The sequence below is a fragment of the Daldinia caldariorum genome, assembly GCF_022478825.1.
Source record: "Daldinia caldariorum strain CBS 122874 unplaced genomic scaffold F4812scaffold_7, whole genome shotgun sequence".
Lineage (NCBI taxonomy): Eukaryota > Fungi > Ascomycota > Sordariomycetes > Xylariales > Hypoxylaceae > Daldinia > Daldinia caldariorum.
Genome location: NW_025953043.1, coordinates 672,732 through 698,575, shown reverse-complemented (window position 1 = coordinate 698,575; position 25,844 = coordinate 672,732). Strand labels below are relative to the sequence as shown.

Genomic DNA, 25,844 nt, shown 5'->3' with positions numbered 1-25,844 from the left:
TCTCTCACCCGCGTTCCATCGCTTCGGCCAATAGTTGGTCCAATCGCTGTACCACGATCTGATCCTGTCGTTAAGATCCAGAGATCTACTAATCCAGATCCGTCATCCGGGGGAATCTTCAATAATAACCCTGACCAACGCCGATAATCGAGTAAAGGCAATCTTGTCCTCGTTCTGTATCACGCAAGAGTTGGTTTAAAAAAAAAAATTAAAAAAAATAATCCCAAATCTAACGGTGGAGCTACGCTTTAATGAAATTCTTACAATGTCGAGCCCAGCAACGCATTCCTCCGCATGGACATCTCGGTATTAACATATTACAACTCTATACTGCGTAACTTCGCTTCACGCTTTAGTAGGTAGGTACATATTGGGGAAAGCCCCGGTTACCTGTAGCCATAACGATCCCGAGTTTTCAAAATAAACGACAGGGACATATCTACAGCTCTACTTTCGGGTTTCCCGTTCGCTTGGACCGAAATTTATAAATAACCCCTCTCCTTTGTTTAAGCTCGTGTCCACCTGCATTCGAAGCTGCACCGGCAATGGGCAAGTCCTTCATTCAAACCATGTTTTTTTGAGAGCTCAGTACCATGGCAAAGTGCGGACGCAGAGCTCCGCCGTCGATACCTGATGCAAAACAGACGATGGTTTTCTTATTAGATACCTGGTACCTATATCTAAGCTAATTCACTTTCCCATAACCGACGGGTCTCGCCATGCTATTCATAGAAATAGCACTCTTTATCCCTATGATCTCTATGTAACTGCAATATATTTACTTGCCGAGTAAGCGAGGAGACCCAGTCCTGGCTTTAAATAGCGACATTTCTCTTTCTCTCTCTCCTCTCTCTCTTTCTCTCCCCGGTCTCTCCCCCGTCCCTATAATTTCTTCACCGCGCCAACCTTTCCTTTTTATCCCGGAAACGTGGCTCCATGTCGCGAGGAAAACGGGTATGGGAGAGGAGAAGGAGAGAGATCCGCTTACCGGTGCGGTTTTAATAGAATCATGCATGCATGTTATGTACCTACAGGCAAGTATGGGAGGGGGAAACGTGCTCTTTCGCTCTCTCCCGGGAAACCATTGGATCGCAAGGCGGGAAATAGGTACCAGATAATGAGAGAATGCAGAGATATGTCCCTGCATGTAGGTATTCCAAATTAGCCGGTGCGCCAAATCCTTGCCGCGACACGCCATATCCGCTACCCGCCATCCGCCATTCCGCGGGGAATAGAGGAGACAGAGACGGATAGAAAGACGGATAGAAAGACGGAGAGAAAGACAGAGAGTAAACACGAGGCAACGGGGTTCGGGTCCCTACTTAACCTGGCCGAACTTACCTAATTACATGTCTTCCTACCTATAGCGCACGCACAAGTATAGTAGACGGGCAGAGCGCTACCCTACCCTAGATAAGATATATTGCACTTGCATAGTACTGTGTCTTAAAATAGCTTCTAGTAAGGCCAACATACATACCTAACCTAACCTATCTAATCTACCCAGGCACATATCACGTACATACATGCATACCTATCTATCATACATATATAGGAGGTATGTATGTACCTATATAGAGAGAGGAACCATATATAGCAGTTCTTTGGTCCGCAGAGCTAAGACAGCTACCTACCGCAACCCATAGCCGACGGGCTCGGGAGCTCGTAGCTATAGCCTAGAAAGGGGATCCTCAAGGGTCCTTCCGAATCGGGGGGTTTTCCCCTTGCTTTCCGAACCGAGCTAACCCAAGCTCTCTTTGCCGTAGGAAAGTTCCGGCTCGGAGGTTCGTGCAAGTGAGGGAGGGATAGTACCTATGTCCTAGGGAAGAGACGTGGGTGATGGCCCTTTTTTTTTTCTCTCTCTCTTTTTGGTCCTCCTTACGCGTGTGACATGGGAGGGCATAGAACGGGATGCGGCTCTACCGTTGCGCGGAGGGTGTCTTACGTTTACTTCCACGTCGCCTGTTTCTCGCCGGCAGTCACATGTGTTTCCGAGTTCTCGTGAGAGAACCCGTGAGGTAGCTTGCCATGTCGAAGGTAGGAGTTCTCGAGAACGTGGGGCTGAGGTAATTGTTCGCGTATAATGGATACTAAGATCTGGAACTTGTGTAGTGGCGAATAATTTACTTAAATTGAAAAATGCGTCCATCATATGTACGTATCGGACGCACTTCTCACGTATACCTTTTTGAGGGGAGGTGTCAAAACTGGTTTCTATACAACGAGGGCATTTCTTTGACTTACGGGAGTGTCATCGACTCAAAGCTGCCCAGTCCTATTAACTACCTACCTATAATGTTGCCCGTCCTCGACTTCGACTTAACCTTAGGCTTCTATCATTTCACATATTCAATAGCATCACTCAGAATATTAGTAGTAACTTCTTTCTTAGTATCAATGGATAATAGTATTAAAATATATTTGCATCTCTTCCCCTGTTGGGAGAGACAATTACCAACCCCCAATTTTAGGTTTGGTAGAGAAAAGGGGAAAAAAAAGGAATAAAAGAAGGAAATCTTACGTATGGTTAAGCAGAAACGCCTCTTGGAAAGACGCTACAAAGCCGGCCAGAGCTGGTCCCCACCACGGCACAACGGCTATTGTAGCTTATATGGTCCACGAGGGAAATCTGCCTACTGGGACGGCATGCAAAGCCAAACTTACACACATGCCCTCTCCCAGCTTCCGCTTCCATTCGTATGATTTACTCTTTCGACGACGGCTCGTCTGTTTCGGTCAACAGCTGCAACTTCTTGAGCAGACTCTGCGTTAGCAGAACTACTTCCGTCACCTCTTCCTGCTCGCCAGCAGACAGGACATCCGCGCCGCGCTCCTCGTCCTCGTGCATCCACGCGTCGCCGGGGATCAGGAACCAGTCGTCGGACCAGATGCCCCGCGTGACCCAGCGCGCGCGCACCAGGTCCTCCGCCAGGCCCCGGGGGCACACGCCGTGCTCGGCCTCGATCCTCTCCTTCTCGAGGGTCACCTGCTCGACGTACTGCTTCGCGGGCCGCGAGGCGTAGTGGCGGCTCAGGACCACGCTCTTCTTAAGCGAGATGTCCTCGCTGGGGTGCGCCGCCTCCTCGGGCGTGATGCCCTCCGGCAGCGGCCCTTCGTGCGTCCACCGGTCCGTCAGCCTGGGCTGGTTCGCCGCGTCCCATTCCGCCTTCCAGATCCCCCGCTGGGTCCACTGCTGCTTCACCTCCGCGACGGCCTCGTCGTAGACCTGTTCGCCGTCGGGGAACGGGCCCGCGGGCCCGTGCTCCTTCTCCGCCTCGACGGCTTTCCTGCACGCGGAGAGGAAGATGCGCTCGACTTCGGCGGCCACCGAGTCGTCGAATTGCTTGCGAGGGAAAGATTTGAATGGGAGTTGAATGGGCGCCATGGCTTTCGTAGAGTACTGTACGTAATCTGTTGTATTATTGTTTTCTTTTAAGGGAAATTAAAAGAGAGATTTGATCGAAGAGATGGATACTTTAATAACTTGTAGGTGATAACAGTTATCGTGATGAAGTGTAGAGCTCAAGTTTGGAATAGCAGTGCGGCGTGTCGTGTTTATATAGACACAAAAACATCCAACAACAGTTATACAATTCCATTGTGAAAACCAAAACGATGGGTAACCTTCGCTTTGTATCGATTGCTTCTCGGTAGTTGTTGTCTAGGTACACATAGGGGTTGTTTCGGGTTGTTTCCGCTACAATTATATTTTATGTACTGCTCGGCCGTTTCTATGCCAGCTTCTTACAGCGCTCTCGTTTCCATCGTTTAGATGATTATTAAATATATCTCATTTTCCACGTGACTGTCGTTGCTGAATATTCTCGGGTGACCGATATCGATCGCGATAAATTTTTATACTCATAGATCTCGTTTCTACGCTCACTTGGGGTATCATTACCGAATTCCAAACCTATATCGTACGTAGCACGCTCATTCCGTGTTAACCATGTTTCGCGATCGTAAGAAAAACATCTTGATCTTCTCCTTGAAAGCCCTTAACTCTAGGGCGGAGAAGGTCATAGATCACAGGTATAATTTAGATATTACATCAAGTAAATTTCATGGAGAGCGTTGCTTCACGTTTGCAAGTTTAGATCCGACTAAGCACAGCAACAAAATTATGACTATCGCGACGATGGGCAGTAGTCGGAGCAAAGCTGATGCCTACGTAAGTGGGAATGATATAGAAGATGTACATTGCATTTTCTTTATCAACTATAAGACGGGTATTGTAGTCGTTCAAGTAAGTCCCCCCTATCCAGAGTCGTGGGTTCTTCATACCCCCCGAGTTCTTCCCCTTAATTATCCAATCATTTATCATATAGTTTCGACTAAGCTAACCATCAACTAGGACGACTCCTCCGGAAGGACTCGCGTTTACCAAGACAACCGACCATCGAATATCTCCAACATGTCCGGCGCCACCCGCTCCCGCGCCATAATCATGGAGGGTGTCAACACCGTGCTCTCTCTCGGGTCCCGGGATAATCCAGTACGGTTCGAGATCCTCTGGAACCTGGATCCCGACAAAATCCTGGAAATCGTACGACAGCGGATTTCGGAAGCTTCCGAGTCTCAAAGGAGGGAACTCCACGAGTTTACGGATCAGACGCACTGGAAAGTCGTTCCGAATCCGATTCGACATGTCCCTCTCGTGGAACTCGGGATGGGCGCCTTTGGAATGGTTATGAAGACGGCCGATGCGTACTCGGGCGGCGTCATGGCCGTCAAGCTGCTGCATAGGCCCAAGAACCAGAAAGATCCTCGTTGGATCGATACGTTGATAACCGCTCGAGATCGAGAAATGTGTAAGTCATATATATCCACTCCCACCCTCTCACATTTCTTTTGTTTTCATTCGTGTCTTTGTTTGTTCCCTTAACAATACCTAGGTCATTCCCAAAAAGGAAAAAAAAAAAAAAACGCTGCTAACTCGCTATGTAATAGTTATACTTTCGAAACTCAACCACGGCCATATCGTAGAGTACCTCGGCTCGCAAGGCTGGGATACGGGACTCGTGGAGATCTTCATGCCGATGAAGAAGGGGACGCTCTGCGGCCTCATAAGGCGATACCCGTCGTACGACTCCTCGCAGAAGTACGGCAAGATCGTGCTGGTGCAGCTGCTGTCGGCGCTCGACTACCTGGCGGCCCACAAGCTGATCCACCGGGACATCAAGCCGGACAACATCCTGTACGACGTGACGGCGAAGCCGGACGGGGACGAGCGGCACATCTTCCAGCTCGCGGACTTCGGGCTGTCGGCGCTGCAGGACCTCGCGCGCAGCCAGGCGGGCACGATGGTCTTCATGGCGCCCGAGGTGTACGACGGGACGAAGGCGCAGACGCCGCGCGCGGACATCTGGTCGCTGTACGTGACGCTGCTGTGGGTGCACAACGAGGACATGTTCCGGCACCGGGTCGAGACGGGCCGCCTGTACCGGCAGACGGACGTGCGCCGCGCCGTGCTGGACATCGCCTCCCGCAGCAAGGACCTGCGGTTCATGCGCGGCATGGCCATCTACGACCCGGCGCTACGCGCCTCCGCCGCCCAGGTCCTCAAGGGCCTCAAGCGGGAGGATCTCATGACCCACGCCGACGCCGCGCCCACCCACTCCTTCAGCCAGTGGATGGCCGACGTCAAGGCCGGCAAGAGCAAGTATAGCCCCTATCTCACGAAGATCTTGGAGTAAAAAAAAAGAAAAAAAAAGAAGAAGAAGTCTAGAAAAGACCAGACCCCCCGGAACCTAGGCCGCCCCTGAGCAGGCTGTTTTACTTGACGCATTGGGATAAGAAGGGCGATAAAGGAATATATAGGCTAGAAAGACCCTTAGATGTAGGGATCCATTGTTCTTGTACAGTTTTTTACACCTGAGGCTATGTACAGGCAGTGTTTGAAGATAAATGACATGTTCTTCTTTATTTTGATATAAGACTTACAAATTTAATTTAATTTAATTTAATTTATTCAATTCAATTCAGCAATACCACGTAAATCTATTAAGTCTTGACGAACGCAAATAGAAACGAGGAATGTGGCAGGTGTTTAGATCGCAATATCGATGTATGCGACGCTGATAAGCCGTGTTTACTTCAACGTATCCCGAGTCAAGGCTATGGCTCATGGCATTTTACATACAAATTTAGGAGCATATGAGTGTAAGTGAGATGGAATAAAGATGACGCTTGGATGAGATGTCACCTCTAAACCTTATATATCGAGGGGCCAAGAACCAAGACAGATATCTAATGTGAGATGTCATTATCCAGGTTGGCCAGATTCACTTATAATACCTTATACAGTGGGCAAGTGATTCAAGCACGCAGGCATAGACAGGCAAGTTGAAGAGTCGACATTTTGCAGGCTGTTATATTCGACAAGTTGTAAATACTTTCTCTTTGGGATATCTCGTGGTCTACGAAATGAAAACGCTAGTTGGCTGTTGCATATGCAAAGTCGCTGTTTAGAGTTCTATTCGTATACTTGCACTTAGAAGATGGAGGTTGCGTTGACCTGGAGTCTCAGGTATGTCTTGGTGCAACAGCCGTTGAGTACCTTAGGATTATTGGGAGTCCAAAGGCCTGCCCAGCGGCTCTGGTAACGGGTATCAGTGTGGTGATAATCTATAAAGGGCAGTATCATTCTGTCTGTTAATCTGTTAGTGAAGTGAATTATTTCGGTCAGCTAAGAGTGGTCCCGATAGGTGCTTCTGCCTCTGCCTGTGCTTCCTGTTCGATCGGTGGTGCTGACCATTGTCGTTGACTTAGTGCATTCTTTTCGAGGCCGTCTTCGGCGTTGTCTCCTTTTACTTGGGCGGGGCCCTGGGGTTCTTCGCTTTCTTTCGGTGCACTTTCTGGTTCATTGTGACTTGTATCTGCGACATCTTCGTCCTCCTTCAACTTCCCTCCTTTTCGCATGGGAATGACGTTCATGAAGGCGGTGCCCCAGTCGCCCGTCTCCAACCACTGGAGTATGATTTCCATGACGTGGTTTGTAGCGAGAATATGACGGCTCTGCATGACCATGTATTGACCAATGGGCAGCTTCGCCGTCCGTACGTTTTTGCTTCGTGCGATCTTGTAGCATAACCCCTTTTCTCGATTCTTATCAATTATACCACCGATAACATAGCAAGTGTTGGGCTCCAGACGATCGAGGGTATAGGGCGAATCAGCAGTCAGATAGACAATGGACTTGTCTACATCATCGGCCTCGGGTTCTGCAACCGGAGCAGCTTTCTGCTTCTTTTTCGAGTCCTGATTAGCCCCAGAGAAGGAAATCGAATCGCGGCCACTGCCTTGCGAGAGCAGGTCGATTACGGTGCCACCGGAAGGGCCAGCCATTATCTCCTTGGCCTTAGAAGCAGCCTCGATAAAATCACCTTCGACGAAGTGGACGTTCTTCCAGCCCTTGAACTGGTTCTGAAGGATAGTCTCGTGTCTTTCCTTCATCTGGCCGCCATACGAGCTAATAAACATGTGAACGGGGTATTGTGCATTCCTATTGTCAGAGTAACATCTAGTGATCTGATTTGACAAAGATGGCAACTCCTTTCCCATCATATATTTTTCAAATTGACAATCAAATATGACTGATATCGGCACTCTGGTCGAGGACTTGGGTTGTCTCCTGGATGGTTCCTGGAATACGGGCTCTCTTCCCTCGGCGGCAGCGGCAGCAATCTCGGCCTCTCTCTCTAATCGCTTCTTTTCCTGCTTTTCGTGTCGCTTTTCTTTACGCAGAATTTTCTTTTCTTGCTTCTTTTCCTCCCACATTTTTTGACGTTTTAACTTTCGTTGCTGGTTCTTAGATAATTTCGGCGCATCGGTTTCATTAGTCGCTTCCTTCGGCGATTCGTTATCATGATCGCCTTCTTCTTCGATGCCATCATATGGGGAAGGTCTCTTCACTCCGCGCTTTTCAGGACCATTCGTGGTAGTAATAGTAGATGATTGAGCTTCGGTCGGGACATCTAAGCTTTCCTGAGGTTGGGCTTCTGAATTGGAATTGGAATTATCAACACCCTCGACGACTTCCGTAGTATCTGCCATTTTGTTCGTTGTCTTGAAAAGATAAAAGATATCGAGTCTTTGTGGTGGTGGGGTGTCAAAAAATGGGATTTGGAGATGAAGCAAAATGCGACGACCCCGCGGTGTAAAATTGTGTACATAGTAAAATTCTTAGCAGAGGAGCCTTTAAGGAACAACCTTATTAGGGAAAAGCCTTGGGCAGCTTTGGGGAATAACTTAGGGGATGGTCTGGGCGCAAATGCCGGGTTATTTTAGCTCATGCAGTAGCGCAGCTGCAACAGATTGGGGCTGGTTGGGGGGCAAGAGCTTATCAAAATTTTAGCGCGTCTTTGTCGCGTCTTAGAAGCTTTAATTGTCTTTTGTTTTTTTTTTGGGACGCGACTGGAACTCGGACCCCTAAAAGTTGCCAACACCTTTTCCCTCCCCCCTACGTTAATCGGGTTTAATATTACTATCGTACTTCAAAATAATGAATGTAATAAGAATCCTAATAGATTCATCCCCTCCATCGTACTCTTCTTATTCCTATTACATAAAGTGAAGTTACCTACCTAACGTCTAGTATACTAAACTGGGAATTTAATACTTGAAATCACCATGTCTTCCCGACCTGAGTTAAAGGTACCTACCTCTCTCTATATATGCCTATCTTATGGACTCTAAATTTGATTGTAACTTATAACTGACAAAAAAAAAAAAACCTTAACAGGTCGACGATGAACACGGATTCATACGATATTTTAAATCATTACCGTCTGTAGGCGAGGAAACCGTCAGACTATTCGACCGAGGTGATTGGTACACCGCCCACGGCGAAGATGCGAACTTTATTGCGAGAACCGTTTATAAAACTACCTCAGTTGTACGACAACTGGGGCGAAACGATGCTAGTGGTCTTCCATCTGTCACTATGACAGTTACCGTTTTCGGACAGTTTCTTCGGGAAGCCCTGTTCAAGCTAGGAAAGCGTATCGAGATATATGCTAGCAGCGGTGGCCGAATGAACTGGAAAGTTGTTAAGCAAGCATCGCCGGGAAACCTGCAGGATGTAGAAGAGGAGCTTGGTGGCCAGTTTGAGTCTGCCCCTATGATATTAGCTGTTAAGATCTCAACCAAGGCCACCGAAGCCAGGAGTGTTGGCGTCTGCTTTGCTGATGCCAGCGTTCGAGAACTCGGAGTCAGCGAGTTTCTTGACAACGACTTATACTCAAATTTCGAGGCTCTTCTAATCCAACTTGGCGTCAAGGAGTGTCTCATCCAGATAGACAAGGCCGAGAAGGACAAAGACCCCGAATTAGCCAAGCTTAAACAGATTATCGACAGCTGCGGAGTTGCTATAGCTGAAAGACCAGCTGGCGATTTCGGAACGAAAGATATCGAGCAGGACCTCGCCCGATTACTGAAAGATGAGAGATCCGCAACTCTTCTCCCGCAGACTGATCTTAAGTTAGCGATGGGATCAGCGGCAGCATTAATCAAATACCTAGCTGTTCTCCAAGACCCGTCCAACTTTGGTCAGTACCAGCTGTACCAACACGACCTATCTCACTTTATGAAGCTCGATGCTGCTGCCCTCAAGGCTCTTAATCTAATGCCAGGCGCACGAGATGGCTCCAAGACGATGAGTCTGTACGGGTTGCTTAATCACTGCAAAACACCGGTCGGTAGCCGGTTACTATCACAATGGCTGAAGCAGCCCCTAATGAACAAGGACGAGATTGAAAAACGTCAGCAATTGGTTGAGGCTTTTGTTAACGACACGGAGCTACGTCAAACTATGCAAGAGGAGCATCTCAAGTCGGTCCCGGATCTTTACCGTCTAGCAAAGCGCTTCCAAAAAAACAAGGCAAACTTGGAAGACGTCGTCCGAGCGTACCAGGTTGTTATTCGCTTACCTGGATTTCTGGGGACACTAGAGGGCGTGATGGACGAGAAGTACAAAGATCCACTAGACGAGGCATATACTAACAAATTAAGGGGCCTTTCTGATAGTCTCGGAAAGCTCGCTGATATGGTGGAAACAACTGTGGATCTTGATGCCCTCGATAATCACGAGTTCATTATTAAGCCCGAGTTCGATGATAACTTGCGCATTGTGCGAAGGAAGCTCGACAAACTCAGGTCGAATATGGACAGCGAATTTCGAAAAGCGGCGGACGATCTGAATCAAGAAGAAAACAAGAAGATATTCCTTGAGAACCATAAGACTCATGGTTGGTGCATGCGCCTAACGAGAACCGAAGCTGGCTGTATCCGTAATAATTCCCATTACCAAGAATGCTCGACGCAGAAAAACGGCGTGTACTTCACCACGAAGGCACTACAATCATATCGTCGGGAGTTCGATCAGCTGTCTCAGACCTACAATAGGACCCAAAGCGGCCTTGTCAACGAGGTTGTAAGCGTTGCCGCGTCCTACTGTCCCGTGTTGGAGCAACTTGCTGGTGTCTTGGCGCATCTAGACGTTATCGTATCATTCGCGCACTGCTCGGTCCATGCCCCTACATCCTACGTTCGTCCTACCATCCATCCTCGTGGGGAGGGGTCTACGATCCTAAAAGAGGCTCGCCATCCGTGTATGGAGATGCAGGATGACATCCAATTCATCACGAACGACGTCGAACTCCGCCGCGGCGAATCTTCTTTCTTGATCATCACGGGACCCAACATGGGCGGTAAATCAACCTACATCAGACAGATTGGCGTCATCGCGCTCATGGCGCAGATCGGATGCTTTGTTCCGTGCTCTGAGGCCGAACTCACCATATTTGATTCCATACTCGCGCGTGTTGGCGCTAGCGATTCTCAGCTCAAGGGCGTCTCGACGTTCATGGCGGAGATGCTGGAGACGGCCAACATCCTCAAGTCAGCGACAGCCGAGTCGCTCATCATCATCGACGAACTGGGTCGCGGCACGTCGACATACGACGGGTTCGGACTGGCTTGGGCTATCAGCGAGCACATCGTCATGGAGATCGGCTGCTTCGCCATGTTCGCGACGCACTTCCACGAGCTAACGGCGCTTGCGGACCAACACCCGCAGGTCCGCAACCTGCACGTCACGGCGCACATGTCGTTGGCCGGCGGCGGGGAGGGCGTCGACAAGCGCGAGGTGACGCTGCTGTACAAGGTCGAGCCCGGCATCTGCGACCAGTCCTTCGGCATACACGTAGCGGAGCTGGTGCGGTTCCCGGACAAGGTGGTGCGCATGGCGAAGCGCAAGGCCGACGAGCTGGAGGACTTCACGGCCAAGCACGACACGACGCCGCAGAACTACGGCAAGGAGGACGTGGAGGAAGGGAGCGCCAGGCTGAAGGAGATCCTGGTCCGCTGGAAGGACGAGGTCAAGGGCGGCAGCTTGAACAAGGAGGAGATGGTAGGTCGCCTGAGGGACCTGGTCAAGAAGGACGAGAAGCTCCTGTCGAACCCGTTCTTCGCTGCGGTTAAGGCTCTGTGATGTTTGATAGGAAAGATACGAAGTAGGAGGATAGGAGAGGTGGTATATAATATTAGACTTGTAACTTGTTATGAAATAAAAGCATGACGGTTTAGCGGTTCGGATAGACACAGGCGCCCGGGATCGGATGAGAATTCAGATTTGAGGTACCTATAGATTGGCCTGTTAGGTAATTGGTTTTATTTACTGACATCGAGGAGTCAGTTTATTGTGGGAATTAGTTAGAAGAATAATGAATAATCGACTAGTTAACAATTTGGTTGTTCACTTGTGATTCCATATGGGTTCTATGTAGGTACCTAATGTAGAAAAGTTAAGAAAGATTAACCAGTTGAAGAAGTCGTGGTCAGAAGGCTTAATATTTCAAATCGTCAACTCATCGTATCTACCTCAACTTAGGTAGGTACCTAATATACAAACGGCCGTAGTCTCTCCTACGCGCCTCGGGACGAGATCGTTCTTAACAAGTTCACATCTCCTAACCCACATCATCCACATCATCTAACCGAGGACCTTGTCGGCGAGGGAAACTAAGCCGAAGTCAGTATTTTTTTTGTCTACAAATATCGAAGCATAAAAGGCACGGCAGGCAGATAAAAAGTAAGTTGGGTAGGAGGTACTAACCATTAGTCCCGGTGTTATCCGGCTCGACGTGCAGGGACTTGACCTTGCCGTCCTCGATGACCAGCGCGAAGCGCTTAGCCCGCATGCCGCCGAAGATGGCCGGGGCGTCGAAGCCCAGGTCCAGGGCCTTGGTGAATTCGCCGGCGGGATCGGCTAGGAATCGGATCTATGTATGCGGGGGATATATGCATTAGCGATCCGGGGTCTTGATATGGTGGGTAGGTACCTAGGTTAGGTAGGTAGTTAGATGTAAAGGTGGTTAGATGTAATTGTACTTACGCCGGACTCGTGCGTGGGATCGAGTTGGTCACCCCATGCTTTCATGCTATTATTGTTGAACGTCAGCTTAGTTAGTTAACCGCTTTCTAAACTAGGTGTTGTGTGTCCTCCCGCAATTGTCCCGGGTAAATTGGACGTAGAAATAGATAGGAGGTGGGTTAGGTTAAGCTAGATCGCCCTCTTCGTCCGTACTCAAGCCATTCTCCAGAACCCCACCAAAAATCTCCTCGCAGTCCGTCCCTTTCATCCCTTACGAGACCCTCCTCTCCTCCAATATTCCTAACACCCCAAGAATAAACCGATAAATAAATAAAATAAAAGACTCACACGAAAGCATCATTAACACTAACGACAAACACGCTCCCGGCGTCCCTCAGCTTCGGGCTCTGGATGTAGCTCGGGACGTGCTTCTCGGAGCACGCGCCGGAGAAGGCCGCGGGCACGCCCACGATCACCCCGTCCGCCTTCTCGAACTCCCGAGCCAGGTTCACCTTGTTGCCCGGCGACCCCTCGTGCAGCACTTCGATGTCCGGGATCGGCTCCCCGACTTTGATGCACGCTCGCGCCGTCGCGTGGAATGCCCGCGTAGACGATAACGATGGCGATAACGACGACGCCGGAGCGGCAAAAGCGCGCGGGGCGTGGCGTAGCGCGAGCCGGAATGCCATTGTGCGAGTAATTAATTATATTTTTCTTTTCTTCTTCTTCTTCTTTCCTTTCTACCCTTGCTTTGCTGTTGACTATGCGCAAGTAAGTACCTCTTAGATACCTAATGTATATATATCAGGTAAGTATGTGCGTTATATGTTATTGTAAATGACTTGTATATGAGCGAGCAAGTGAGTCAAGTCAGAAAAGAAAAGAAAAGAAAAAACCAACTCAAGGTTAAATAAAATGCCTGAAAGTCAGTCAAGTCAAGTCCGGTGTGTATTGGGGCTAAATGCGAGAATTCGCTATGAGACGAAAAAAACAAAAGGTAGATGAAGTAAGAAGTCGAAGATGCCGGCGGGTATGTAACTAAAAAGGTACCAGGTATACAGACAACCCATACCTAGTACTGGTACCTAGACTTTGTACTTTGATGCGGGAAACGGGGAAACTATGACGTGAGGCTGCATACGGCATTCCGTTATACTTTTTGTACAGTTATCTCCGACAGATGACCCGCACGGTAAGAGGCGTCCCTTGCATCAACGTAACCTAGAAGTTCTTACTAATCTAGTACCTGAAGTTATCATGTATGTTATAATTATTCGCACTGTATGGTATAGCAAGTAATAGTATATCAAGCTTACCATAGGAACTTAGCTTGGGCATTTAACTACATTGCTTTAGATATAACACATTAACTAAAACATCTACGGCGAAACCCACAGCGTCTGCTATTTTCTATAATTTTGATAAAACGTTCTATTGTTCCTCCCAAGACTCCCGCTAAAATGTACCTAAGATAGAGAATCTCGTAGCAATGCGTACCTAATATGTCTAAGTCTTCTGAGAGTTCATACTAGCTTGTTCTTTTGTTAGTTAATTAGAATGGTAGCCACAAACTTTGTATCTGATATACGTTCATCGTGAATTGGAATTGGAATTGGCCAATATAGTAATGATGATGCCTTCCAAACTCCGGCCGTGATCATCTCCTCTATCTATCGATGCCGTTACACATAATATAGGTTAGGTAGTTTACCCCCGAGAGCTGGCCCCGCTTGCTCCCGGAGTGTTGCTCTTGAGGTCTACGTTAAAAGTCCATCGTCCTGCGCCCAAGAAAAACGGGAAACGGTTAGCTCTAATTCGTGCAGCTGCTAGAGGCGGTCCGAGTGTAACTTAAACGTACCATTAGCCAAGTTATCTGCTGTGTCCTCCAACAGGATAACCCGTCGTCGGTTGCAGTATGCTGTCTTATCCATGATATCAACCTTGAGCTTGGGTGCCGACAGCTCCGCAATGGGCTTTTCGAACATCTCCGATAACGCCTCAACCGCAAGCTCCAGGTCTTTCTGGTTGTCCTCGAAGATTTCTGTTAGGTTATTTCGGGCCAGGTAAAAAGCGAAGGCGTACGTCCACTTGAGCGTCTGCCGACACGTCTGTAATGCCTGCGACGCCGAGTTAAGGTATTGCACTTCGATCCAGGACATGCCCGATGCCGTCTGCAACTGCACCATCTTCTTTTCTGTTTTCTGATAGATGTCCTTGTCCAGACGTGCTGATTGCTCGTGGTTGGCATATCGGTTATAGTAGTGCAAGTATCGCTCTAGAGACACGCGTGATTTTGCCTGAGCGTCGCGCGCTTCTGTACCACTCTTCTCCTCGAATCGGTTGCAGTTATACCAGCTCGTCCCGTGCTCCGACCATAGGCCCATACACATCCAGCAGAATTCGTGCTTACATTTTCGGCAAGTCATATGGTTACAGCCGCCATTTTTCTCAATCGTCGAGTTACATTTAGGGCATTCCTTAGTGTTGGCTGAGATCCAGTTAGCGGTTTCGCTATCATCTGCGCATTTCTTTAACCACTTTTTAACAAGCTCGCACGGCGCTGGCTGATGATCACTAAGTATGCAGCCGAAGCAGAATCGATTGCCGCACGCGCAAGCAACGGTCGGGACCACCTTATCCAGATCTTTCTTCTTGATAGGGCACTCGACAGCGTTCTCGCAGTCGGGAGCAGGACACCATTTGAGGGAATCTATATCCTCAACGTACGTGCGGTTGAGTAGTTCTTGGTATCGACCCGCTAGGTCAGCCGTCACTAGCAAGTCCAAGGACCGGGCATCGATAATGCGGTGGCAACCCTCGGCGGGACATTGGATACGGGCTGCCTCGCCCTCTTCGCGGATCTTCTGTGTGAGGTATTGTCGGTAGCAATCGACGCAGTAGCGGTGGCCGCATTTCATAGCGAAACTGAGAAGTCCCTCCTCATCCTCGCAGCATATGTCGCAAGCAAACCCTGGTATTACTTCTAATATAGGCGGAGTGGAAGAGCTAGGACCTAGACCAGCTGCCTCGAGGACCTTGGTTGGGTTATCCATATAATCCTCGATTAAGCGCTCCTTGTTCCATCGGAAGTGGCGCAATAGGATAGCGGCATCTTCTTTGCTCATTTCCAAGATCATGTTAACTTCGTTGATCATTTCTTCTTGCTGGTGCTCGATGTCGCTCGGCGCGTATACTTTGTAACTGATATCAAACGACACGCCCTTCTTCTTATCCGACTTTTGTGAAAGGATACCAGGTACGTCATCAGGTTCATCGTCAAACACGTCGAAGTCTTTACGTATCGAATATTAGTAGTCAGTTAGCGTATTAGTGTACATCGGAATCATGTGCGCGATAGGGATAGAGATAGAGATAAGGAATGAGACATACCCTCAGCACCCGATAAGTCATCATTGTCGGTGTCATCTTGCATAATATCGTCTCCGCTCGAAATAGTCGAGACGAAGTCCTCGTCTGAATCCATGCCGGTAATCGGGGTTGGAGGCGCTGCGTTTGTAGCGGCTGCTGAGGCGAGGACTCGTTTGATGGGAAGGGCCTCGGGAGTGTCGGCAGAAATCTTCGCCTCAGCGGCTTTCCGCTTTCTCGTTATGGGAGGAATCTTGTCGGTTGATAATATTGGCTTGGGGATGCTCGCCGCCGACGAGCCTCGGAGAATGCGTATCGGGATTTGCCCAAAGGCACGACGTGCAACGGTAAATAAATGTTGATATGGTATCGGGCTACCTTCGAGAATTCGGAAACTTAGGAAGGTCGAAGTACGAAGGGTTGCTTAGTCGGATGTCGTCTTATTAGTGTCGCTAGGCTACGAATACGCGGGTAAGACGGGGGCGACACGGTTAAAGAGTAACAGGAATCTAAATACCTAAGTAGGTAGTATCTAGGTACCTAAGGTAAGCATATGATTCAAGGTATATAAATGAAAAAAAAAAAAGAGAAAAGGGTGAGGCGGCGAACAGGTAGTATTGAGGAGGTAACCTCGTCAGCTGGATAAGAGGGGTTCAGATTGAATGATTGGAATGTAATGAAGAAGAGAGTGAATATGAGACCCGGCGTTGGGAATATGTACAGATGCCTCGGTCGTTAAAAGAAGCAACCTGAATATCTTGGTTGTGTTCTTTTTTTTTTTTTTTCTTTTCTTTTTTTTCCGAAGTGACAAAAAGCAGAAGAAGTTAGGATGGTTCTGAGCTGATGTTATGTAAAGTGTCATGAAATCAGATTACGGAATTAAAGTAGAGAAGTAATCTGTGTTGGCACTGTGGTACGCCGTGTACGTTGTACAATACAATACAATACAATACAATACATCGGACGCTTGTTGGTTGGGTTGGCAGCTGCTGCTGGCCGCTGATGGGCCAAGGTCACACTACCTTTTTTCCCATGCCTTGCTGAACTGGAAGTTACTGCCACCACCGGCAGTCGGGAGTTCCTGACGCAACTTGTTGCCAGTATTTGCGCCATGCATTGTACAATACAATAGATCCACTTAGATTGTTTTATCTTGCCAGCTGGTCCGCCCTTCGCCTCAGTGGATGGAAGTGGAGTAGAAATTTATGAATACTTCGGTATCTGATTGTACTCACCTAATTCAACATTTGTACCTAGAGATATGCCAGGGAACGAAGCAGCACAATCGGTTATTCTTTATACTTTAGAACCACAGAACAAACTCAATCATTTTGATTCAAATAATAGTCGAGATCGGAAACCTACACTTTCCATCTCTTTCATTCTTCCACCATGAATAAAGATTACCTTAGGTAGCTATTATAATGTAATGTTCTATACATTACGCTATGCATTACGTTTACGAGTACACCGTCTCACAATTCAGTACCAGCTAATATATACCAATTACAGAATCATAATAATAACCAATGGTTTCCTTATTACTACTTTAACAACTTCCAGAAGGGAAGGGAAGCACTTATGGCAGATACTTTTGACCTAATCGAATGATTTATGCCGGAACGCCTTTGCTTGATCGTTGCGGGCCCCAAACTCCTCTGCTATGCTGATGACCACATTCTGCGCCGTCGAAATCCCTAAGGGACCTGTAAAAACAGTATGTACCGTATGCTGAAGAGTTTCCCTCTAAGCGAAAAGAAATCTTGATAAGTCTATCCGTCTATTTCCTGCCGCTCTGCCCTTATCTGAGCCCAAGTTCTCTTGCTCATCCAGAGCCTCTTCATTCTCGCTCTCAGGTATTATCAGGTCTTCGCTACCAATAGGCCTGTGTAGCGCCTCTACCTCTTCCAAGTCAACAGGAGGCAGAGGAACGAAAGCTGGATTGATAGGCATAGAGTCTATACTCTGCCTGACTAAGCTAGAACGCTTCTTAGGTCGCGGGGCAACGAAAGTAGGCGTGGACGGTTGGTTGCCGCGTCCCAACGCCTTGATGCCGAGTCGTTGAAGCGGTGTTTGTAGTGGTGTCGCTGGAGTCGTTTTACCAGTTGATAGCTGTACCGACGAAAAAGACGTAGATGACATAACAGAAGTGGCAGGGGTAAGCCCGGAGAGCGAAGACCGGCTGGAGGAAGATGTAGAGACGCTCTCCCTACGTGATTGGCCATGGTAGCTAAAGCGTTTGGCAAGGCTGGGGGTGTTTGGCAGTACATTATCCTGTACAGAGGAAGTCGGTTCGCTAGGTTCGCTGCTCCCATTCTCATGATATGATTCGTCATCCTTAGATATTTCAGTATTGGCCAAAGCTGATTGCGACTCCTGGTAGACCAGGACTTCCTTCTCGTCCTTGAGTGAAGCACCCCATCCACCAAAATCGGGGAGATCTTTCAGAGCTTCTTCAATGGAATCGTCCGACATTAAATAGCCTTCCGTCTTTTTCGTAGTTGCACCTTTCACATTGCCGCGTGGGAAGAATTTGCTCTTCTCCTTTCCGGGACTTCGACCCGAATTCGTATCATCGCACAAACGTGCCTTCTTAGGTGGTCGAACGGTGTTAACAGCTCCACCACTCTCAGAGTTACTTAAAACATTGACTCCCGGCCCGGTAGTCTGGCGTCGAGACCCAGAACCCAAAGTGTGACCGCCATTGCCGAGTAAATTAGTTACCGGTTCAGTTCGGCGTCGAAGAGTACGGGCAGAGCTTCCTGGCCGTGTGATATAAGCCCGTGGGCCGCTAGATGTGGTGGGATCAGTTTCGTCCAGATATGGTCTTGGGAGCGGGTACACAATTGGCCGGTTGCCATTCTCAGTCATACCAGCAAGACGTGCAGGGTCAACAGAGAAACAATTCGGTTCCATTTCGCCTAGGGGAATTCGACGATGGCCCTTGAAATAAGAATCAATCGGCTTTGCCGGAGGCTCTCGTATCGTGCGAGTTTGAGGCACGTTGCGGGCGGTTCCTGATGCCGTACGTTTTCTCGGCGAGGGCAAAGTTGGAAGCAGAATAGTCTGTTTAGTGATAGGATTTATGTCTCCTATAGCAATTCCTCTCGCTGTTTCGGGCTCAATAGGAGGTCCAAGAAAGGGAAGCTCATCAACCTTGACGTCGGGGCTAAGTTGCGTGAAGTTGACAAGCTGGTTCGCCTTGGGACAGAATACCCATTGGTGAAGAAAAGTCTGTTCCGCTTGGTGGAACAATTTCAAATAATCAGCAGGGACCCGATACTTGCCGTCAAACTGCAACATGCGGATCACTTTCTCGGGTGTCTTGTGCTTTCTCATCATCCTATGCGCGGTTTTTAGACCTAAGCTGTTAATGCTATCCAGATAGTCGCAGCCACTAAGGATAGCCATTTGTCGAAACTGGGCGTCCGTCCAGCCTGTCAGAGAGACTTCCCGGCAAGCACAGAAGTCTCTGCGGTTGATCTCGATACACTGACCGTGCTGATCTAACTTGGTCAATAGCCGTTTGGCTCCAAACACTAGTAAGTCTGAATCTTCAGAGAGAATACCGCTTATGTGACCTTCGCGCTCTAGATATACCAATTGCGGGTCAGCTTCGTAAGGCGCAACTACATAAGGCACGTCGGCCTTTTTCAGCTCTTCAATGAGATGCCGAGCCATCTCAGGGGTAACGTCGACGGCTTTCTGGAGCTCAGCATGCGCCTGAGAAGGCTTGCCGGCCTTTAGAAGTTCGAGGCCGGTTTTCCTGCATTCTTCCCGACGTTTTGCACGGGACGCTTCAGTTGCGGCTTTGCTAGGTAAGAAACCGCCGTCGAAGACTAGGTAGGGCGTGATGCCAAAATGTTTGAGCATCTTCACTCGGTTCATAGCAAAGTCGACATATCTAACACGATAGTGAGAAGGACACTCTCTAATACAAAATATGTTTACAGGGGGACTCACTTTCGGGTTGGCTTGCCTTGCGCAAGTTCAATGGCACATGGTACAGCACCTCGATGCAACCAACCATAGGCGTCAACACCGATCGTCTCGCCATCATACTTCTTCAGCTCTGTTGGTCGTTGTATCGATTTGAGTAATGGAAGCAGACCTATCAAAGTAAGCCTCGTGCCTCTTAATGCTCCTCCAAGTTAGCTAATGCTATGACGAATTACGTACCTTGAATACCCATCTTGAGGAGCAATATGGAGAATCGTACTCCAACGCCCAGACTGCGACTATAAAATCTATATTGTCTTGGTGGCCATCCAGAAACCCCCCACGTTATGATATCGGCGCAGTAAAAAAAATCGAGCCTTTTATTTGCAAGGGGTACTCAGCCAATCCGAGCTCAATGCGGGCCGAGGGACAGAATTGTGACTTTGCGCGCTGCGAATTACACGGTTTGGCTCCTATGTTATTGACTTGACGACGAATGTAAACAAGCCTAGAATAACATTCAATTGAAATAGGTCTGAGCTTCTGGAACGAAGTTAACCGGATGCTAGCGTTAGAATAGAAGAAAAGAAGAAGAAAAGGTGAATGTACGACAGGAGAAGAGCGTAAGAGTGATATAATTAAGAGAAGTCCTGGTAGATTGGGTAGATGGATAAAAGAAGACTATCTAAGGTGAAGGACTTGGACGCATGGGAATTGTATGTAAAAAAATGGAACCCTGACAAAGTACGAAGTACGAATAGAAAAAGTAATAACAGGTACCTAAAGGTTACCAACCTACTATGCACCTAGGTAGGTATTTAGCAGGGTTAGCAGGGTTCAATACCTGGTAGCAGGGCAGGCAATTCCAACCTCTGCGGCTCAAGGAATTACAGGTTACCTACTATGTAATTCAATAAAAGAGTAAAGCGCGTCGCGGAGCCCTACACCGCGATTTTCAAAGGTCACTTAGCGCACCGTGCGGGTCGAAAGGGCAACGTGGGTCGAACCAATGGCCTGTACTTGCGGTATACGCTAGACTACAATAGCACTAACCTGGAGGGGCAGACGAAGTATTATTTACTCAGCGGCAGTTAGTATGATGCTTTGAATCAGACAGTAGACGTGGCAAAAAGGAGGTACTTTATACAAGAGGCTGGCTAACCCCGAGTATGCATATGATGTACGTATATACTAATGCACCTGATGGGTGGGGCAGCTAAGAAGACCCCTGGTCAAATTGTTCTTACCCCACCAATTGTCTTGAACAAATCGAAAAGAAGGAGAAAAGAAGGAGAAAAAAAAAAGAAAAAAAAAAGTACCTACTCATCTTTTCTATAATTTAGATTACTTCACAGGTCCTTATCACCTACAACTTCACTCATCACCACTAACCTACTACCTTAAGTACATTTTCTCCACAATGCCGAAGACTTTCGAAAGAACTCGCAAGGCCATTGCCAAAAAGAAGGGGGCTATAGATTCCCTTCACCAATACTCCCGCGATTCTAAGAGGCTACATAGAGCCCAAGTTCGTGACGAAAAGTTGGAGAAGATTGCGGCATCGAGGAAAAAGAATGACAGGCCTTACCGTATGTCAATAACATATCCTAAAATTCCTCGATCCTACAGCTGTAAAACTAACATAACTGCTATGTGGCCTAGTTGAGCGAGCAACTTTTTTCCAGGAGGCCCTGAGACAAAATGGAAGTCAACCTCTGCAGATGGATGTTATCCATGAGCTTATTAAAACGTCAGTCTTTCTTAGAAGCGTTGCATTTAATTTAATACCATATCTTTCCAAGCTAACTTGAATCACAGGTTTGTACATCAGTATGATGAGGAACTAAATGAAGTGAAGAAAGCTCGACGACCTGGACGTCCTGCTAGTACCAAGGAAGATTTACTGAAACTTAAAGTCGATAAGCTTCGGAAAGAGTACCAAAATGGTTTCTGTCAGTATCTCACCAAATTTATTTGTAAATGTTTGTCTAACGATGTTTGGGTGGTAGTAATCCCGGTGCTTGATACAGAAGAAAATGCCACGCTACTAAGCCAGTGGGAAGGCTCCTGGTCCTACCTAACTACTCTCAAGTGGGTGAGGATATCTTCCGCCGGCAGTGTTCAACCTTCTAGCTTCCCTCCAAGAGGAGAGCATTGAGGAGATGCCCCACTTCCCACGCGCTTGATATGCCCAGCCCGAGAATGCATGTGTTACAAGTCCCTCAACCCTCGGTTGATGTTTCTATGTTCATCGTAGATTAGACGGGGCCTTACGTACGGGCGTAGGAAGTTTCCGAGACCATAGAGGAAACCAAGCCTGGTTTTACCGCTGATTCGCAAACATACGGTTACCTACAGCTCTGACACGTACCAACCTGCAAACTCCGCAACCAGCCACGCATGCCGGCACTCATCCGGGACTTTTTTTAGGACGGAAAATAACGCAGCTAGGCTAGATGACACCGGCTAGTTTCAAACCCGCTGCACTTATGCCAAGTTGACAATAACAATGCAGTGTCGGTGTCATCGGAAGGACCCTTCACACTTCTGGACCAAAGTAGATTATCCGATAGCTCAGTCATAGCCAGCGCACATAACCCAGCCAAGCGCGAGCGTCACTGCAGGTATGGGATCGCGATGCATTTGCAACCGGAAAACCATTTGCAGCACCTGTTTTTAGACTATATTGTTGCACGTGCGAAGGAAGCGGGTATCCGAACGGCCGTGGGATGCTGATGGTCACCGTCAGCTGCACCCCGGATCCGAGGGGTTTCGAAGCCGCAAACCTTCGCATTCTTACTACCAAACGACCTCTTCGGCTATCTTTATAATAAATCAGATCGTCCTCCCTACCGCAACCAGTAAATGTGTGACATCTCACAAACTTGCCATCTTCTAGACATTCATCCCGATCCGGCTACTTACTCAGTGCATTGTCCTCTCTGAACTCATGCTATTTAAGCCGAGTTCCATGGCCTGCAGTACCTCCTTCAAGCTAAACGCTTATCTACCCTAGACCGAATTCCTCGAGAGGATTGGCCCAACTGACCTCTCTGGGCAACGAGCGTGGATGAGTAAGATCTGTTTTCCTCGCTCCTTTAGTTACCCGATTGGCCGGAAGAAGGGTTGTAGCTATAAGTTTAAGTGGGTCGTGCGTTGCAAAACCACAGCAGAGGAGAAGAATATCAAGCGTTGTTTAAAGTGCAAAGTGAAAGCTATCGCTGGTGATATAAGTTGAGGCGTGGCATACTTTAGTATGAGAGGAAGATGGCTTCGATTCTTGTTCCATAGGACAGCTTTCTACGGAACCGAGTCTCAAGTCAACCGAATTTCTTTTCTTTAAACTTCCTCACGTTACTCTAGTATGTGTTCTCCTTTCCGGAATCAGCTTGCATCACTCACAAGAAGCTAGAGATGTGCCAATACGTCAAACATTTAAGAGCCTGCTATGTTTGCGGTCGTGAAGAAATTGTTTTGATTTCGGAAAAGTCGTGCGCAATTGCAACATCGAGGGGCGTATTTGGAAGCTGTGGGCGTGACGTCGACGGCAAATCCAGCAGAACTCGATATCAATGTTGGAAATGTAAGGAAGAATCCGACTTGGTCTCACCACCAACACAGACTGTACGAGCAGCGGGACCGTGAGCTTCGCACGGAGTAGAAGAAGAAAAGCAAGGTCGATATATAACAATGACTCTCCGACCTAAAAGGCATCTTGGTCCCTTACGTACCTCCTATATATGGTAGCGTAGGGGTTGCATGCTAATCGAGTACATACCTCCCAGACAGTCGGGGCAGTCTATGAATCGACTTTTACATATGAAGACCAAATACCACATATTCATCAACTCACGCAGCTCCAACTCTAACTCTATGAACAGATATATTTGTAAACATGATTCAAGTCTATATATGTCCCATCAACTTGAGCATGGCTTCATCGTCTTCCTACACTACTTTCTATCTACTACCTAATAATTACCAGGTACCTACCTAGGTACCTAGGTAACCTTAGATCGTTTCGTTGTTTTTGGATTCAGGGGCTAGCTACCTCTTAGCTGCTAGCCCTGGAAATGCCCGTAGTGGAAATAGGTACATATGAAAGGTATCTAGGTACATAAACTAATGCATCAAACAGAATTTAAGGTATTAGTCGATAACCTAAAGGGACCCACTATGGATGAGAGCTTTATCCCTGTTCCTACCTACCTAAGGTAGGTAATCAATGAGGGGCAAAAAAGCTCAGGTCTTCTCTCATCCTTATCTGTTATCGGCCAATCGCCATCATGAAGTAAAAATTTTGGAACTTTCCAAAGTCAAAAATTTATTTCAACATTCAACATTCAACATTTAACATTCAACATTAAGCTTCCCCCCTTCCCCCTTCCTTCCCCTCTAAATTTTCAAATCGCAATTTGGTTCTGTTATTCATTCCCTTTCACCATCACATTTAACTCAAAATGATGTCCCTCAGAACCGTTGCGCGCTCCGCGCCTCGCACCTTTACCCGTCTCAGTTCTACAGCCCTCAGATCGTCAAGAGTAGCTCAACCGAGCTCTCTTCTCAAGTCCTCATGGGCGCCTCTCAGATCTTCTCAGTTCACATCGGCATTCTCCACATCGCAATTCAGACAAGCACCCGAGGCTGAGGTGGACGAGGCACTGATAGCTAAGCTTGAGAACGAGCTTGAGTTCGAAAACGAGATGAAGGCTACTGAACAAACACCGGCGAGTGTCCTGGATTTCCTTGCGAATAGCCCTTTCAAGCTGAAGGATGAGCCCGGAAAGGAGGATGTCTCCCTGGTCCGCAAGTTCGGAAACGAAACGTGAGTCTCACTCGGCGCGCAAGATGAAAAGCCGTAAATTTAGAGGAACCAGTTAGCTAACACGCACCTCTTACCTCAGTATCACTGTCACCTTCTCCATCTCCGATCTTGCCAACTTTGAACCCGATGACATGTTCAACGAGGATGAAGTGCTCGGCGACGACGTTGACCCGACCGAGGGCAAACGTTCAGAGCAATCCGAGGGCGAGGAAGGCCTCGACGAAGAGCTCGAGGGTGGTGACGCCCCCGTGCCCTGTCGACTAAATATCGTGGTAGAGAAGCCTGACAAGGGTGCGCTCAACATCGAGGCGGTGGCGCAGGACGGCCAGATCATCGTCGAGAACTTCTACTACTTCAAGGACGGGAGAATGGCGCACGGCAAGACCGCCGACGTCGCTCACGCCGCCCAGGACATCTACCCTGGCCCGCCCTTCGGCAGCCTCGACGAGGATCTCCAGGTTCTCATGGAGCGCTACCTCGAGGAGCGCGGCGTCACCCAGGCTCTCGCCGTCTTCGTCCCCGACTACATGGACATCAAGGAGCAGCGCGAGTACCAGGCCTGGCTCAAGGACGTCAAGGACTTCGTTGAGGCTTAGACCAGTTCAGCAGGGACAAGGGGCCCATCAGGTTACGTACCTACGATATAATGGAAGAGAGGCTGATGGACGGATGATGAGTGCAGCGGATGAACGAAAAAAATCAAATCAAAGAGGAAACCGCTTCTGATGTATTATGACAAAACAAAACCAACTCCACATGTATAATAAGAAATGAAGGCTTTTCATGGATATCCCATAGGGGGAGATCCTATCTTAGGAATGACTACGAAAAAAACTTGGCTGTATCCCTACCTTTTCTAGACTATTACCTTTGCGTACCTTCTGATAATTTAGTCTCTTCTAATCGAAGTACATCTAGACTGCTCTTTTTTTTTTTAAAAAAAAAAAAGCAAAAAAAAGTAGAAGTCGCCACATAAGGAGTTCAACAAGACAGTGGCAGTTCAGCTTGAAGCGTCCCTTGGGATTCGTTAAACTAGACCAGCTAGCTAATGGTGCTAGGTTCGGCAACACTATTGAATCCTCTAAATTATCAAGCCAATGTTAGCACGCTGTTGAGCTAACAAGCACAAGACTCGAGATTGCTCTTTAGATGTGAGGTACCTAGTTGTCTATCTCTCAAGCCGTGATTTCAGAGATAATAATCTAACAACTCCCTTATAAGGACTTACAAGTTACTAAATCGGACTCACAATATAACATAAATTCATCACATATTCCTTAATAGTACCAGTCCCTTTCCGCTGGAGACTTAATCTAATACCATTCTTACCATTTACCAGAT

The 25,844-nt window shown here is 48.0% G+C and overlaps 10 protein-coding genes across 10 annotated transcripts; 5 read left to right on the top strand and 5 right to left on the bottom strand.

The window, feature by feature from the left end:
• Window positions 1-2,604: 2,604 nt before the first annotated feature.
• On the bottom strand, window positions 2,605-3,610 carry F4812DRAFT_363595 (uncharacterized protein). The gene has a single exon (XM_047931876.1). It carries the CDS (start codon window positions 3,383-3,385, stop codon window positions 2,705-2,707), a length of 681 nt encoding a protein of 226 aa, XP_047790670.1. The 5' UTR covers window positions 3,386-3,610; the 3' UTR covers window positions 2,605-2,704.
• A 310-nt stretch (window positions 3,611-3,920) lies between these two features.
• On the top strand, window positions 3,921-5,696 carry F4812DRAFT_470956 (kinase-like protein; the record flags this gene model as incomplete). Its single annotated transcript, XM_047939037.1, has 3 exons — window positions 3,921-4,171; window positions 4,355-4,811; window positions 4,951-5,696. The coding sequence occupies exons 1-3, from the start codon at window positions 3,950-3,952 to the stop codon at window positions 5,694-5,696; spliced, it is 1,425 nt and encodes a 474-aa protein (XP_047790669.1). The 5' UTR covers window positions 3,921-3,949.
• Window positions 5,697-6,684: 988 nt separating this feature from the next.
• F4812DRAFT_450960 (guanine-1-methyltransferase-domain-containing protein) lies at window positions 6,685-8,055 on the bottom strand (the record flags this gene model as incomplete). Its single annotated transcript, XM_047936150.1, has 1 exon — window positions 6,685-8,055. One exon carries the CDS (start codon window positions 8,053-8,055, stop codon window positions 6,685-6,687), a length of 1,371 nt encoding a protein of 456 aa, XP_047790668.1.
• Window positions 8,056-8,415: 360 nt separating this feature from the next.
• F4812DRAFT_363556 (muts domain V-domain-containing protein) lies at window positions 8,416-12,031 on the top strand. The gene is made up of 2 exons (XM_047931875.1): window positions 8,416-8,655; window positions 8,744-12,031. Exons 1-2 carry the CDS (start codon window positions 8,632-8,634, stop codon window positions 11,489-11,491), a joined length of 2,772 nt encoding a protein of 923 aa, XP_047790667.1. The 5' UTR covers window positions 8,416-8,631; the 3' UTR covers window positions 11,492-12,031.
• On the bottom strand, window positions 11,748-13,489 carry F4812DRAFT_426403 (AhpC/TSA family protein). Its single transcript, XM_047934011.1, has 5 exons — window positions 13,274-13,489; window positions 12,722-13,163; window positions 12,395-12,440; window positions 12,116-12,281; window positions 11,748-12,021 (listed from the first exon to the last, which is right to left on the bottom strand). The coding sequence occupies exons 2-5, from the start codon at window positions 13,060-13,062 to the stop codon at window positions 11,993-11,995; spliced, it is 582 nt and encodes a 193-aa protein (XP_047790666.1). The 5' UTR covers window positions 13,063-13,163; window positions 13,274-13,489; the 3' UTR covers window positions 11,748-11,992.
• Window positions 13,490-13,727: 238 nt separating this feature from the next.
• Window positions 13,728-16,480, bottom strand: F4812DRAFT_426399 (ring finger protein). Its single transcript, XM_047934010.1, has 5 exons — window positions 16,349-16,480; window positions 16,257-16,271; window positions 15,764-16,162; window positions 14,232-15,665; window positions 13,728-14,151 (listed from the first exon to the last, which is right to left on the bottom strand). The coding sequence occupies exons 3-5, from the start codon at window positions 15,855-15,857 to the stop codon at window positions 14,081-14,083; spliced, it is 1,599 nt and encodes a 532-aa protein (XP_047790665.1). The 5' UTR covers window positions 15,858-16,162; window positions 16,257-16,271; window positions 16,349-16,480; the 3' UTR covers window positions 13,728-14,080.
• A 324-nt stretch (window positions 16,481-16,804) lies between these two features.
• On the bottom strand, window positions 16,805-20,638 carry F4812DRAFT_426392 (uncharacterized protein). The gene is made up of 4 exons (XM_047934009.1): window positions 19,919-20,638; window positions 19,703-19,850; window positions 17,252-19,643; window positions 16,805-17,151 (listed from the first exon to the last, which is right to left on the bottom strand). Exons 1-3 carry the CDS (start codon window positions 19,929-19,931, stop codon window positions 17,486-17,488), a joined length of 2,319 nt encoding a protein of 772 aa, XP_047790664.1. The 5' UTR covers window positions 19,932-20,638; the 3' UTR covers window positions 16,805-17,151; window positions 17,252-17,485.
• A 460-nt stretch (window positions 20,639-21,098) lies between these two features.
• Window positions 21,099-21,836, top strand: F4812DRAFT_458785 (translation machinery-associated protein 16; the record flags this gene model as incomplete). Its single annotated transcript, XM_047937413.1, has 4 exons — window positions 21,099-21,267; window positions 21,341-21,428; window positions 21,497-21,630; window positions 21,688-21,836. The coding sequence occupies 4 exons, from the start codon at window positions 21,099-21,101 to the stop codon at window positions 21,834-21,836; spliced, it is 540 nt and encodes a 179-aa protein (XP_047790663.1).
• A 1,070-nt stretch (window positions 21,837-22,906) lies between these two features.
• Window positions 22,907-23,660, top strand: F4812DRAFT_426385 (uncharacterized protein). The gene is made up of 2 exons (XM_047934008.1): window positions 22,907-23,040; window positions 23,091-23,660. Exon 2 carries the CDS (start codon window positions 23,093-23,095, stop codon window positions 23,321-23,323), a length of 231 nt encoding a protein of 76 aa, XP_047790662.1. The 5' UTR covers window positions 22,907-23,040; window positions 23,091-23,092; the 3' UTR covers window positions 23,324-23,660.
• Window positions 23,661-23,890: 230 nt separating this feature from the next.
• F4812DRAFT_426383 (mitochondrial glycoprotein) lies at window positions 23,891-25,425 on the top strand. The gene is made up of 2 exons (XM_047934007.1): window positions 23,891-24,503; window positions 24,583-25,425. The coding sequence occupies exons 1-2, from the start codon at window positions 24,139-24,141 to the stop codon at window positions 25,097-25,099; spliced, it is 882 nt and encodes a 293-aa protein (XP_047790661.1). The 5' UTR covers window positions 23,891-24,138; the 3' UTR covers window positions 25,100-25,425.
• The last annotated feature ends 419 nt before the right edge of the window (window positions 25,426-25,844 follow it).

What these genes read in the sequence shown, in the direction of transcription:
- F4812DRAFT_363595 (XM_047931876.1), bottom strand. Translation starts at nt 3,385, where the DNA reads ATGGCGCCCATTCAACTCCCATTCAAATCTTTCCCTCGCAAGCAATTC.
- F4812DRAFT_363556 (XM_047931875.1), top strand. Translation starts at nt 8,632, where the DNA reads ATGTCTTCCCGACCTGAGTTAAAG. An exon ending in CTTCCCGACCTGAGTTAAAG is followed by an intron (nt 8,656 to 8,743) that starts GTACCTACCTCT and finishes AAACCTTAACAG; the next exon opens with GTCGACGATGAACACGGATT.
- F4812DRAFT_426403 (XM_047934011.1), bottom strand. Translation starts at nt 13,062, where the DNA reads ATGGCATTCCGGCTCGCGCTACGCCACGCCCCGCGCGCTTTTGCCGCT. An exon ending in ATCCCACGCACGAGTCCGGC is followed by an intron (nt 12,282 to 12,394) that starts GTAAGTACAATT and finishes CCGCATACATAG; the next exon opens with ATCCGATTCCTAGCCGATCC. An exon ending in GGATAACACCGGGACTAATG is followed by an intron (nt 12,022 to 12,115) that starts GTTAGTACCTCC and finishes ACTTCGGCTTAG; the next exon opens with TTTCCCTCGCCGACAAGGTC.
- F4812DRAFT_426399 (XM_047934010.1), bottom strand. Translation starts at nt 15,857, where the DNA reads ATGGATTCAGACGAGGACTTCGTCTCGACTATTTCGAGCGGAGACGAT. An exon ending in TGACTTATCGGGTGCTGAGG is followed by an intron (nt 15,666 to 15,763) that starts GTATGTCTCATT and finishes CGATACGTAAAG; the next exon opens with ACTTCGACGTGTTTGACGAT. An exon ending in AGCAGATAACTTGGCTAATG is followed by an intron (nt 14,152 to 14,231) that starts GTACGTTTAAGT and finishes TCTTGGGCGCAG; the next exon opens with GACGATGGACTTTTAACGTA.
- F4812DRAFT_426392 (XM_047934009.1), bottom strand. An exon ending in CAAGGCAAGCCAACCCGAAA is followed by an intron (nt 19,644 to 19,702) that starts GTGAGTCCCCCT and finishes CTATCGTGTTAG; the next exon opens with ATATGTCGACTTTGCTATGA.
- F4812DRAFT_426385 (XM_047934008.1), top strand. Translation starts at nt 23,093, where the DNA reads ATGTGCCAATACGTCAAACATTTAAGAGCCTGCTATGTTTGCGGTCGT.
- F4812DRAFT_426383 (XM_047934007.1), top strand. Translation starts at nt 24,139, where the DNA reads ATGATGTCCCTCAGAACCGTTGCGCGCTCCGCGCCTCGCACCTTTACC. An exon ending in CGCAAGTTCGGAAACGAAAC is followed by an intron (nt 24,504 to 24,582) that starts GTGAGTCTCACT and finishes CTCTTACCTCAG; the next exon opens with TATCACTGTCACCTTCTCCA.